Source organism: Psittacula echo, assembly GCF_963264785.1.
Source record: "Psittacula echo genome assembly, chromosome: 11".
Classification (NCBI taxonomy): domain Eukaryota; kingdom Metazoa; phylum Chordata; class Aves; order Psittaciformes; family Psittacidae; genus Psittacula; species Psittacula echo.
In genome coordinates, this window is record NC_137746.1 from 3489007 (window position 1) to 3502880 (window position 13874).

A 13874-nucleotide genomic window follows, 5' to 3' on the forward strand; every position below is an offset into this window, starting at 1 on the left:
ACAAACACAAAAGAAAGTATCAACTCCTGCAACTGAACAGGATCAAGAGAAAAAGCTTTGCTTGTAAGAGTTGAGTCAAAAGCAAGTTTTAAGAGCTTCCATGACATCAGGATTCACTCAGCTTGCATTTACCCAGCCAGACTCAGCTTGTACTTATCCAGCCAGAAGACCAAAACAAGAACAGTTTACAAAAATGAGGCCTCACAAAAAGGATGGAAGTTGCATAATGTCTATTCCATTCCTTTCATATATTGACTCAAGGCATTTCCCCCCTAGAGAATAATTACAGCACCACCACTCAGGCAAAAGGCAACTCTGAGACACACTTTACAGAACACCAAAATCCCTATTTTGTTTTAAATGAGGAAAATATACAAGTTATTCAATATTTTTAGTTTTTGAAGATATAATTTTCAAGTACTACATCCTGAAATCTTGGGTTAATATGAAAAGATACTCTTTATATTTCCACAAGTGACTTTTCCTGTGCTTTTCAAAGATTTGAACTAAAAAAGCAGAACATGTACAGCTTTAACTGCAGGCATGAAACCATCCAGTGAAAAAGCTGGGAGAAGTACATGATTAGGAAAGGAAAAAATTGATCAGGAATGCCATGTCAGCATGGGATATATTCATGTATGGACAGCTCTTGTGTAGCTTTCGAAATCTAACTCTAAGATGAACACATCAATGTGATTTAAAAGACATAGCTATGATTAACCTTTTTCTTTTCAGTCATCGTTAAGTGGAAGATTAAAGTGGGAAGAGAAAGTCTTAAAAGTTAAGAAATTTTCTCTTAAAATTTAACTGAAAGGCACTTCTCATATCACTCGAAAAAATCCTTTGTAATATACAGAGGTAGGCAGATGGCTATGGGTAGTGAAGGCTGTTCTAAGCCTGGTCTCAGCACTTGAACCCGAACCACTTTTCTTGTGCTGAGGTTTTTAAAGTTCAGTTAAAGATTTTAAAACAGGTTGTGAAACTTTGTAGTTCAGCCTGAGATAAGACCACAGGAAAAGCTATTCTCAAGGCATTTCCTACTCAAACACAACCAAAAGCCTCCACAGAAATCTCATCCTGAAGCAAGTTTTGAGGGCAAGTTCCTCATTCTTTACTTGCGGAGACTCTGGTCATGTCTTGGACATCCTCCCAAGCTCCCAATCTCGTTATTTGCACTTCCCTGTTTTGCAGTGGTATGACTCTGCCTTGAATACCCTTGCGTGTATTTCACAACACTCGGTGCAGTTTGGAACAAGAACTCCAAACAAGGTTAAAATGAAACAAATTACTATTAGACCAAAACAAAGCAGACACAGTAGCAACCACAGACCTGGATGGAAACAAAGGCAAATGCATTCTTCCCTCACTCTAGTTCATTTATCCTCATTTTGAAACAAAATACTACTGGTCATTACTGAAGAAAACTCCTTTAAAGCCTCAATGACAAGGCCTTTAGCTTATCATGCATTCCAGGCTGTAACACTTTATAAATGTAAATACTCAACTGAATCTGGTCTGAGTTCAGACCCAAAATGCTTTCTTTTCTGTTTTTGGTTTACATCTCCAGCTAAAACCCTGCTGTTGCATTGAATCCCTCTGTCCATCTTCTCTTCAGGGAGATGAAATCATAGCTTTGAAACTAAACTCTTAACAACTAACAGGTGATGTGCTGACACAAAGCCAATTCCTGAACACGCAAGTTCCAACAGGCACAAGTCAGGGGTTTCTAAAAGCTTGTGAAGCCTCCCTCTCCTCAGCACCAAATTGAAAACAATGTCCAGAAATGAAAGAAAAATGGCTGTTGATACAATTCCACTGAGAAAATACATATTTGCTACAAAGCCAACTACATGACAAGGAGTCTGTTTATTGTACTTTAAATTAATCATCCTTCCATCAGGATTTTATTGACTTCAGAATCATTTTCCATGATTCCGGAAGGTTTTAACCCAATCAACCCCAATCAACCACGACTGTTCAGAGTTTCCTGCATTCTTCTCTCTGTGTATTCCACCCAATCCCCCTGGAATCTGCAGTTGTGAGAGTGAAAGTAGAATCATTTAACAACACTTTCCCTCTTACGCATTCCAATAAAACAGTTCTCAGCCTTGGTTCAAAGTCATGGAAATCTGATGCAGTGAAAATCAATTCAAGAACTTTTATTGCTTTGAACAAGCCTCAATGAAACCTTAACTCTCAACTGGACAATCATTCTCCTTGGATACAATAAAAACCCCGAACCAAGTCTTTAGCGTCTGAGCTCTATCAAAACTAGGCACTGTAGAAGAGAACCTGTAACTGTGCCAAGTTATTGTAAGCTTTGCATTTCTGTGAGGCAGATGACAGACTGCTGTTTACATAAAACTCAAGTTCAGGCCACAAAAGCCACTTCCACTTAGAGCCTTCTGATGTGTCTCACACTTCAGCTCTTTTCTCCACTTCAATACCATCCATGTTTTATATTTTTTGGTAAGAGATCCAACATAATTTAGCTTCCTAATTCTTTTAATTTCCTGGTTTACTATTAATGCAAATTCTGATACATATTTATCCCTCTGAACTAAGTGTCTATACTGACATATCAGTATACAATGATGGGGCTTTTATTATGAGAAAATGCTTTGGCTTTTATGGGTTTTTGTCAACCCTGATCTGTGCAGCTCGGCAAATACACTAGGACCCTAATCAAGTAAGCAGTTCTGTACTGACTTTGCTTTTTTAAGTCGGATATCAATTGAAGTTTACGGAACTACAAGACAGAACAGGCACATACGTGTTCACAGGGCTGGAGCCAAGGCAGGGCATATTAGTGAGAGAAAACTTCATTTATATCCATTTGAAGATGATCAATTCATGCATTTGTAAGTTCAGAATGTTGGTCATTCAACTGCTAACAGTGCAAAGCTTTGTATCTAAAGAGGCACTTCTTACAAGTACAGCAATGTTAAATTATGACAATCTCACTTCTCATGACACAAGTCTTATCTAGAAGAGGAATATTACAAAGGAGCTTTGCTACGCTGACATTCTCCAAAGGTCTCTGCTTGTGAGGCTATTGCCATCAACAGCCCTGCTGTATTTTAGGTCCAGTACTGACACATGTTAAAGCCACACAGGATCTGAAGAGGTAGTTTCGTGCTTGCTCAAATAAGGCATAAGTCCTACAAGTCCCCAATTTATTTTAAACCTCTTTTGGGACACAGTTTGTAGCACAACACCGTAACAGGGACTAGTGCTTCTGTTTAAATAGAAGAAACGTTATCTTGGTGGTGAATGCATGTTTCAACAGTATCAACAAGATACTGTCAATTAATTATCTTCTTAAATTTCATTACTCCCTAAGGATCATTATTTATGGTAGTTTCAGAGTGCCTGGAACTTGAACCTGCTTTTAACCTAATGCTTTTTTGCTGTGGACCTCTGAGCTCCCCTCTGCTTCCAAGCAGAAGTTCAGCAATACATTTGCTTTGACAAACAGGGCAAAACATTGTTTTCCTCTGTGACCCTGGAAAAGTTTTCAGCAGCAAGCAGACCACAAGAGGTGAAAAGCAGTTCAAGTTGATCAGTTTGCACATCGGAAAGTGAGCATCTGAAACTTCCTGCATTGAGGAAGGCCTTTCATTTTGCAGCCTATCAGCAGTTGGCTTAAAGTTTTCCACATCGAAAATTAATCAAGATGAAAATGCATCGAACTGAACTCCAGCACATGAACCTCCATTAGGGGATTCTGGTGTCATCACAAAGCCTGGAAACAAACACTCAGGTAAGCACCAGAATGCCTCAGATGCAATTCTACCCGTGGCATTCAAAAGGTGCTTGTTTTACACTTGAACAAAATACAGGATCAATAGTACACAATGGGCAATAAAAATCCAGTTGAGAGAGAAAAATCTAATGGAGAAAACAGACATTTAATATTTTCTCCCACCTTCCTTCACTGTGTACAGGACAAATATAAATCAAAGTCTCATTTCTTCTGTATTCCTGTTCTCCTGCTGTTTTATAAACTTCTCCCTCTCCTCATCTGCTATGACATTTTGGCAATTGAAAGTTATTTACAGTGGAGAGAAGACGATGGGGGCCAGCAAGAGCAGAAATCAGTTGCAGGCCTGGTTCTTGCTGCCTTTAAATATGCTCTAGAGATTTCTATTTTTTTAAGGGCAAAGGCCCCTTTTAAGGGCTTCAGTTAGCAAGAAAGTTTGGACTAGATTCTAACTTGTGCAAACTACACACCTGAAAGAAACATACCTGATTACATGTATGGCTGCACCAGTTCTGACAAATACAAGCTACACGACTTCATCCAAATGAAGTCTGAGGCCATCCTCTGGACTGACCTAGTATTTTTCTCTTGATATAAACTGGTACTGATGCACTATTTTGCAGGGCAAATAAGGAGTGGATTGCAGTTTTCTGCAGTACACATTAGGGAAGATAAATAAGCGATGAACCATTGTAAACAAGTGCCACAACAACAAAAGACAAAAAGAATTACTAACACCAAACTATCTTAAAGCAGGTGATAATGCTTCAAATTAGTTCAGCAGCAGAAGCAGAAATTAATCAAATATGCTGATTAATCCCTGCAAGACAGGCAGCACTGCCTGAAGTGCTACTGCAAAGAAATAAGAACCATGCATTATAGCATCCACAGTATTCTCCCAGACTAAAGAAAGGAAGTACATGCACTTGCTTCAGAATTGGTAAAATTCAAAGGTACCTTCTGCACATTCACCCATGAATAGACATTTGCATCCTGTTTACAGTCGACATTACAGTTTATTTCCTTAGATGAAAAGCAGGGAAGAATACACAGGTGGTATGCTTAAGAAACCAAACTGCATACACTGAGTATAATGATGAGAAAATCACACTGTAATATTACTTGTAAGGAAGAAGAACCTTTAGTGAATAAGTAATAGGAGGAGAATACTCGCTGTGCAACCTCTTTATGTCAAGTATACTTAAATGGAAGATAAGGAAAACCACTTTATTAGCTGAAGGCCAGAAGACAAATTTTACATCTAATAACATAGTAGTTTTATTATGATTACTTTTGAAGTTACTATAACAGACAACACAGGGAAGATGCATCCCAGCCAGCCCCTGTAGATGAAGCTGTCAGAAGCTAAGTGAGTGAAATTCAGCACAGCAAAGACACACAGTGTTTAGTTCACAGCAAATGAAGCAACCAGACTAATTCCTGAGTGCTAAAACAGTGTGTGCTCCTGCTAGTGGAGCTGTACCATGTATGAACAGGCTAATATAAGAGAACAGCACAAACATAGTTTGAAAAAGCATATTTGGGCATAGACTGAAGAAGAGCTTAAATTACAAATGGGCCCATGCACTACAGGGAATTAGAGACTATGTATTTTTACTTCTAATGAGTAGCTGTATATACATGGTAACAGTAAGTTACCTTCAAAGTACCAAGTGGATAAAGTCACAACTACAGATGGATCCCAAACAGAACTCCAAATCTGAACAGCTGGAAGCATTATAGAAGTTCAAATCTCAAACTGAACCAAACCAAAACCTCAGATCTGAGCACATTATGGGCTAATTTCAGATTTACAGAGTTAAGTTTGCTTTAGCAAAGGCAGCAAAATTTAACACTTCATCTTCTAAAGGATTAAAATCAGTGCCATATTCTGCACGCACGAGACTGTTTTCAAACCTTAGTAGGTTCCTTTCTATTAGGTCACATCCCTGCCATTTCCCCTCATGGTCTTTTCTGAAGTTCTTCTTTCCTACAACTGTTTTTGATATTTTATGTTTCTTCTCTCCTTCCTGAATGCACAGGATTGGGTTTTTGATGTAGCCAATTTATTAGCATGCCACTTCACATGGTCTCCTTCCTATTATGTCACGTTCCTGCTTTTACTTTGAAATGGTTGAAATGCTTTGATTTAGTCTCAGATCATGCGCTGGCATGATCACCTTTAAAAGCTCTCCTGGAGAGAAGTCAGGATTTCTCTGGGTTTGTGAAGTAATAACTAACAAGATGTAAAAAAGAACACAAACCAAAAAGCTCCAAGCATCCCATTTCAAGGGAGGGTTTCTGAATTATACTGGAAAAAATAAATGACCCGAAGTTCAGAAAACATACTGAGCATTAAAGGTGAAAAAATTACACTACATAGAGTGTGAAAAACTTACAGAAAGGTGAAAAAAAACTAAAACCATGAGACTGAAAGAGTCATAAACCATAGAGCTATTGCTAAATCAGGAGAGAAAAGAGTATCTGTGCTTTTGAGATGTATTTATGTACAAGAATGAAAGAAAACCCTGAGATACAAGATACTAAGAATACCTACCTTGCCTTCAGAGGAGGAAAAAAAAAAAAACAACCAACAAAACCAGCTTAAACATACTTAAAGGAAGAAAACAAAAACAAACAAAAAAGGTACTTTTCCCCTTAGCTCTCTTTCCCCCTTTCCTTTTCTCTTTTCCTTAAGAAAGCTATGTATGCAAGTGGTTTTGGCTTTGTTGTTGTTAACCTCCTCAGACAGTTTCCCAAGAAGCCCAGCAGTTAAAGAAACACCTTTATTTCCCGTCCTGTTCTTGGCTGGCCAAGCCACCAGTAACTTAGTAAACACTTTAAATCAAAGAGTTAAGCAATACCATGTGCTGCTCATTAGCAGAGCCTGAAGCTCACCTGTATTGTTCTACTTCTTTAAAAGGGCAGCATTCAAAGCACCCTTCACCCTAAGAAGCATTTTATTTGAGTTGTTATTGCTGTAAGCAGGAACCAAGCTGAAGGAAATGTTAATTTTTTTAAGTCCATCTAGGAAGTTTAAAAGCATTCTTTGGAAAAAAAGGCCCAAATAAAGAAAACTATGAACATGGACAAGTGAAGGAAACAAGAAAGGTATCTGATGGCCAAGAAAACTCAATAATGTAATATGAACACCTTAGAGAATAATAGAGAAGCTGTTTTCTGTAACATTACCAATCTTCATCTTTAAGGGAAGAGGAAACTTTACAGCAAAAAAAATAAAATAGACTACTTCTGTTCTTCAATGTCAATATCCATTATAAGATGTAACTAAAATTGTCTTAACAGTCAGGTCACTTCAGTTTTAAATGCTCCCAGCAATGTTAAACCACATCTTGCTACTATGTGCTTAAGTCAAAGAAGGAATGAACTGTATTGCTTCCTCAGAGGCTCCATAACAGCTCATAGACTACTCTCCCTTGAAACACTTGAACCTGCTGCAACCAAAACACTGCCATAAGCAGATGCACTGGAAAAAGAAACACTGCTATGAGAAATTAGATCCAATTCAAGCTTTTCCTTCATCATGCTAACAGCATCTCTACCCAAACAGTAATCCATCTACCACTTGTGCTTTTTGCTAGATCTCCAGCCTACAGGTATACACTTAGAAGTCAACCTGGCCATGTGAATGTGACTGAACTGGTGATTTATTCTTACCTATTTTTTTAAATTTATTTTATCTTAAGCAAGCCAATATTGCAAAAAGCCCATATGTTGATGCTACTGCAGTTGGGGTTAATTTTCCATTAAAAGACTACTTTTGTATCATTGTTTGTGGGGTAAATGCAACATTTTAAGTTTCGTTTGAGAGAAGAACTGTTATGTAAAGATCTTTACTTTCATGTCTAGTTGTGTATGTCTTTGGCAAAGCATTTTCTTCCTCTGAAACTCCTTTCTAAATGGAGGGAAAATAGCAGTTCCATTCTCCTCCAAGAAGGTACTGTGAGGAGAAGATAATGATTTAAGGTGTTCTCATTCTCATGTGATGACAGGAACATAAAAAGGACTACACATGAAAGCAAATAAGCTGTGTTGATGCAGGACAGAACAACAGTGTGCATTTATACACAGACTCAACCAAACAAACTGCAAGCAGCATATGTAGTCTCAACAATAATCTGTAAATTCAACAGAAATGTTTAAACAACACTGTAAACAACCTCAGTCCTGTGTAAACACCGAGAAGCCGAGAAGCTCTCTATGCAAAAGGAATGTATATGCTTAACACACAATTGTAACCCAAGCAAAGCCACCAGGCACAAAGTTGAAGCAGGAAGCTCTGCAACACTGCAAGCCCAGCCCTTATTTACTGTTATTAATGAATGCCTCTGCCTGCCTATGTGGAAGAAGAGTGTTTACACGTCAAAGCAGATGCAGTGCTGGAATGCACAAAAGCCATCCAAGCTGAGGCAAGGGTAGGGGATATATTGATTTTGGCTTAGATGTGTGATCACCAAGCATGCACTTCAGCTACAACTTCTTAGTCACCTATAAATCAGAGGCTCTCTCTCATTTTTCCTGTGCAAAATTCAGTTTGTATTATTACTTTCACATTGTTCAGCAAAACCTACCAGTCAGATATTCCAGTACAGCAGCCATATACACTGGAGCACCAACACCAATTCTGTACTTGGGATGGCCTTTCTTAATGTAACGTAGCATTCTTCCAACAGGGAATATGACCCCAGCCTTTGCGGAACGGGAAGTCTTGGTTGACTTCTTCTTTCCACCCCTGCTGGACATTTTGTCTGTGTTGGCTCTAGAACAGCACTCTACATATTAGAAAGGAAACAAAAAAGAAACAAAAGGTTATCAATAAGGACTGATGCTATAATGCCATATACTGAATTTCTAGAAAGATCAGTATTTGGGGTAGGCAACGCATTAGGGTGCTTAAACCATACAGAAAGTTGCCTTTTTAGAGTATATACAAGAACCTAAAGCAAATATTCTGTGAAAAGTTATTTGCCATTGCAATCCCACCATAATTTTATAGAGTAAATATATAGGCCAGAGAATTTATTTCCTATAAATTTGCTTTGGAATTACTTTTCTAAAATTCCTAACAGATAGAAGCCAGTACCATTAATGCAACACAGCGTGGTAACTACCTAATGTAAAGTAGAGCTTCCACATTAAAGTGGAGGATGCTTTCTGCAAGAACACAATCCTTTGCTCTCTGGATAAAACTCCTGACTGGGCATTTGAACAGCTGTGGTAGGACTGTTAAGCTCATGAATAACTATGTTCCTAACTAGGAAAAATTGTACCCACTAAGGCTTTCATAAAATGGATTCACCTTCCTCAAAAAAACCTACATTTTTTTCAAGCATGTATGAATTCACAGAACAAAGCCTATGCATAGCAAAACACACTTCCTATACACTAAATGTTCTATTTTTAGAAAGACCTGAAATGAATCCTTTTAGATTTGAGCCAACTACCTCCACATTAATGACCATACGGCTTCAACATGCCCTCTAGGAAGCTGATGAACTTCCATCTGCCACCTTTCCTCAACATAACGGTGGTCTAAGCACCCAGCAGATCTGACAACTGTATCTCAGTTCATCTCAGTGGAGATGTCCTACTGCTGATACAGCTGTCAAGCATATTCTTTTTCTCTCCTTCATTTCTGCTCAGCCTGTAAATAGAAGCTGAAAAATCCAAAGAGGTGGAGGGCTTACAAGCTCTCAAAGTATCTCTAAAGGTTTAGGCAATGTGCTAGGTTTTGAAAGTAACTCAGAGGAAAGGAGACAGACCCCACCTTTCCCTCCCTTGAGGCTGAACTCTAAGGAAACCAGAGGCATGCATCAGTGATGCACATACCTCTCTGCATCCTTGTTCATTCCTTGCTGCACAAATCCCACCTAATACAAATGCAAATTTGCAGGTGTGTTTGTACACTCCACAATGAAGCCCCTGTAAGCCTGCTTTCCCTTTCTGTTTTTCCTCTTTTATTCTGCTTTCTCTCCTTATGAACCTAACTGTATTTGCCATACATCTGAATCCACAATGGGGCAAGCTCAGAATTAGGCAGAACAGGTTCACCAACCCCACTTCTCAGTTTTGCAACTTCTGTTCTGTGCTGACATGTCCTCCAGTCTTTTACATCTCAGTGAGTCACTGACATTCAGACTACATAACTGTCAATGAAGACCATTCAGGATAACTAAAGAAATGTACCAATATACTTTTGCTTTCTGCTTCCATGCTCCACTTATGAAAGAGTCTGTACTTGCATAGCACAGTAAGTAAAATAAATGCAATGGGTTTACTGCTTGTTAGAGGTAAGGAAAACAATCCCATCTTAGTAGCTCAGATGAAAGTCATGCTACATTTATGAAATATGTCAGAAAACAGGCAGGAAACTGTGGAAGGGGGAAGCCATCAAAAGGGCTCCTTCTCCTTCGCTGTGAGCTCAGCTCTGTAATAACTATTATTCTATGATGAAGAGGACAAAAGCCCATTTTCTTGCCTTGAGAAACTAACTGGAATGCACAACTGGCTTCAAACCCCCTTCCATTTAATTGCATGCTCTCCTCTAGTTCTTTGTTAGCATGAAGCTGGGTGTGGTTTTGAGTTGGCTATGGACTTTCTGCCAGAAATTATTTTCACAGTTCATTTCCATCAATATCAGGCATGTTTAACCTCACAAATGTTGAGTTGTTCACTGAATCAAACACGAGGGAAAGCAGGCATTAGAAATACCTGTGCTTCTAGTTTCCCCCATAATTCCTTTGCTTTGGAACGGATACATGAATGATGAAACTCCCAATTTTTCTAGATAAAACCTGCAAGCCTTAAGCAGGAAGCTTCTATGAACCATTTGGCTTATGAGTTTATGGGATAGTCAGAATAGCTGGAAGAGTATATGTAAATTACTACTTCCTAATGTTGTGGGGTTTTTTTCCTCCTTTAGGAGAGCATCATCTAGCCACCAGCTGCTGTAATATTTGGATCAAAGGATGATGTAGCAACACCAAATTACTGCCAAAGAGGCTTTGAGGGAGCTGAAGGAAGTACAGCTCACTCAATCTAAAAATCCAAATGGGAGACACACACAGACAGCTGTGCTGTAGCTGGAAACAGGAAGAGATGAAAGAGCACTGCCCCTTCATTTTTAGGTCCAAGAAAACGACTATTCATAGAGAAGGAAGTGGTTCCTTCACACACTGAGACAAATGGGTACTGTATATCACTGTCTCCAGATACATATCACCTATCCAGAGCAATGCTAAGTTTGTTGTTAACATACTGTCATCATCAGTCACAATAAACTGACCTCCTTTATATCACCCTTGAGCAAAACACTTTGCTGTCGATTTCCAGCCTCTTTCACCTAATATTCAGAGGTTCTTCCCTTTAACATACTATTTCTACTCAAGTACCTTCAAGTCTTCTGTCATCTGCAGCTAACACCTACCCATGTATAAAATGGCATATTTTCTTCTTTCATAATAGGCTTATTTATCACTTCTGCAAATTCTAGAGGTTTATTTCCCTCTCTATTTAATACTCCTGGTCACATTCCTTTCATTAATATTCAGGATAACCCTGGACCTATCTTGACAATTAACCTGATCCTCTTACACTGTACATTAACGAGCTTTCTTGCTGGAAGTTTATTTGTAAAATGTGATAAAGATGAGCTTCAGAGCTTCCTGTCTCATGGATCCCACTCCTACATGCAGTCAATCATTGTATTCCTAGATGTTGGGGATGGAGGGAGGCAAATTCCAATTGTGTTTCAAGTACCACTTTCAATTTTGCCAACCATGTACTTCAGAGGGGGAAGAAAAAGAGGGCCTTCCATGGAAGACCCTTTTCGGGCTTAATTATGGATTCAGGATCATTACTTTGGAGAACCTTTCTGTTCTACCTTTGAGCTGAGGGATGGCCCAACAATCTTCCAGAGTCTCTTCTCTACTCCTGGCTCTCCATAGCAGAGGAGAAGGGAAAGGGAAAAGATTTCACTTGCAACAGTCACCAAAAAAATGTATTAAAGTTCAATGTAAAGAGCATGGCAAGAGTTCAAAAACCAAAGAAAACTGTGTGCCTTACATGTTCTCAAAAGGTTTATCTTTGTAACACCAGAAACTCTGGAATGCTGCCAACATTAATGAACCAGAGCTGTGTGCTGAGTCACTGCTAGCCAGCAGATGAGGGAGGCAACCAAAGGGAACCTTATCACATGTGCCATGGTTCAGACAAGATTTGAGCAGGGTAATTAGGACAAAAAAAAGTAAATAAATCACAGTCAGTGACAGTCAATAGACCAGTCCTTTCCTTCTTGTCCCCATGGCTGCCTTTGCCATGGAAGTTCTGAGAAATTTTACCAAATACATTGCAAAGTCTTCAAAGATTTGACAATAAAATGATTTTATTTTAATGCGTCAGTTCACTAAATTATTACTGTGATAATGAGGGGTTATCACTGAGGAGTCAACTTATGACTTTTAATCAAATTTAACTGAATGTTCTTCAGTGGCTCTATCATGCTTGGACACAGCTTGCCCTAGTTGCAGAATTGAGCACCTGAGCCACAACCTTTGGAAAACCCCTTAAAGACTGCAGCAAGATTCACAGAAATGAGAATTTGAAGATATATTAATTTGGCTCACAGCAAAGTTTCAAGCTACAAAGCTGCTCTGCAGCCACATCTTTGCAAGCCAGAAATGCATTTTCTAAGAAACAAAGTAACATTAACGTGTAGTGATGAAAGCAGCAGAATTAACATTTTCTTTCTGTTTGAAATTGGCTGTAGGAACTCTGGTTGGCTGTCTGTTTCTGTGTGAAGATAGCTACTCTGCTAAACCACACTTTCAAATACCATCTTCCTAAAATGCACACAGGCATCTGTTTTTCTGAAAGGTTTAAAACCCTGTCAAAGTACAGTCTGTACATCCTGGTAAAGTGATACCTGATTTCCAAATACCAGTACTTCATTAGCTCAGTCAATTTGACACCTTCATCAAAGAGCAGTAATAAACCCCCTGCTATTAATGGCTTTCAGGTAGTGGTTCTTAATGACTTAACGAATTACTATGAATGCTGCTCCTGGCCTCATGGGCTTACACTGGTGTATTACCTGCACTCAGCAAACAGATGATTCAATTTATATCTACATCATCACATCAGTACGTGTAGTGAAATCCAGGAGAACATTACTATAGTACAAAAAATACTAAGATATAATGATTATTTTCCTCTTCTTTCCAGGACAAAAACTGAGATGGAAAGTTCATTTCTGTATCACAAGAGATTGACTGCAATGCTATTTTCTTTACACTGTTTCAAAAGACTAACAATGTAAATGCTGCCATTCTCTCTTTGCTTTATTTATGTTCTATAATAAGAGCTGCTCACTGAACTCTTTTGGAAAAGGTGCATTTGAATTTGCTTTGACAACTAACTTGCTCTGCTCTTGGCTAATCAGAAGCTAGTCTGGCATATTTACAAAATGCACTGCTTATGGAATTGGTATTAAATGGTCTGCAATAACATCTGCCTAGCACAACAGCATCTCAGTCTGTGACTGTGGTTTCTAGATACGATGGCAATAAATGAAGAGCTAATCACTCCCTTATCGTTTGATCTGATGTGATCTCGAACTCTAGCTTAAATGTTTTATCAAAGCAGTAACCCTTTGTGGTTTGAAACAGACAGAGGAGCAAAACTGGCTGTGAAACAGCCCTTCCAGCACTACGTTAATTTCTCATCTGAAAAGGTAGCACTTTACATAGATTTATTTTCACTTGGAAAACTGAGAGAACATTCCTCATATAGGAATGCCCAATAGGCATACTTGTATTTTCTGTTACAGACTAAAATTCTCATAGTGATAATATAAATGATGGGAAAAAGAACAACATTTTCCCAAAATCTGTGTGCAGAACAAAATAGCGCTGCACAATCATATTAAACTGGCAAAAGTCCCTGTCTTCCACAATGGGTCTGAAGCCCCCAAACAAATAACCCCTCAAGGTGCAAACCTCCACTAACATACTGGGAGTAACACAAGCATTCTAGCTTGGCATCTTGCCATCAATAGTCAGGAAAATGTAAATACAATTGTCTTCACTGACCA

At 38.7% G+C, this 13874-nt stretch overlaps 1 protein-coding gene across 4 annotated transcripts in view; it reads right to left on the reverse strand.

Moving 5' to 3' along the window:
- MACROH2A1 (macroH2A.1 histone) overlaps nucleotides 1-13874 on the reverse strand; it is a 42543-nt gene that overhangs the window by 26196 nt on the left and 2473 nt on the right. For all 4 annotated transcript variants that reach the window (XM_080627194.1, XM_080627193.1, XM_080627196.1 and 1 more), the window contains exon 2: nucleotides 8356-8556. In XM_080627194.1, coding sequence (XP_080483320.1) covers nucleotides 8356-8527 — 172 coding nt within the window. In that variant the 5' untranslated portion in view covers nucleotides 8528-8556. The remainder of the gene's footprint in view (nucleotides 1-8355; nucleotides 8557-13874) is intronic.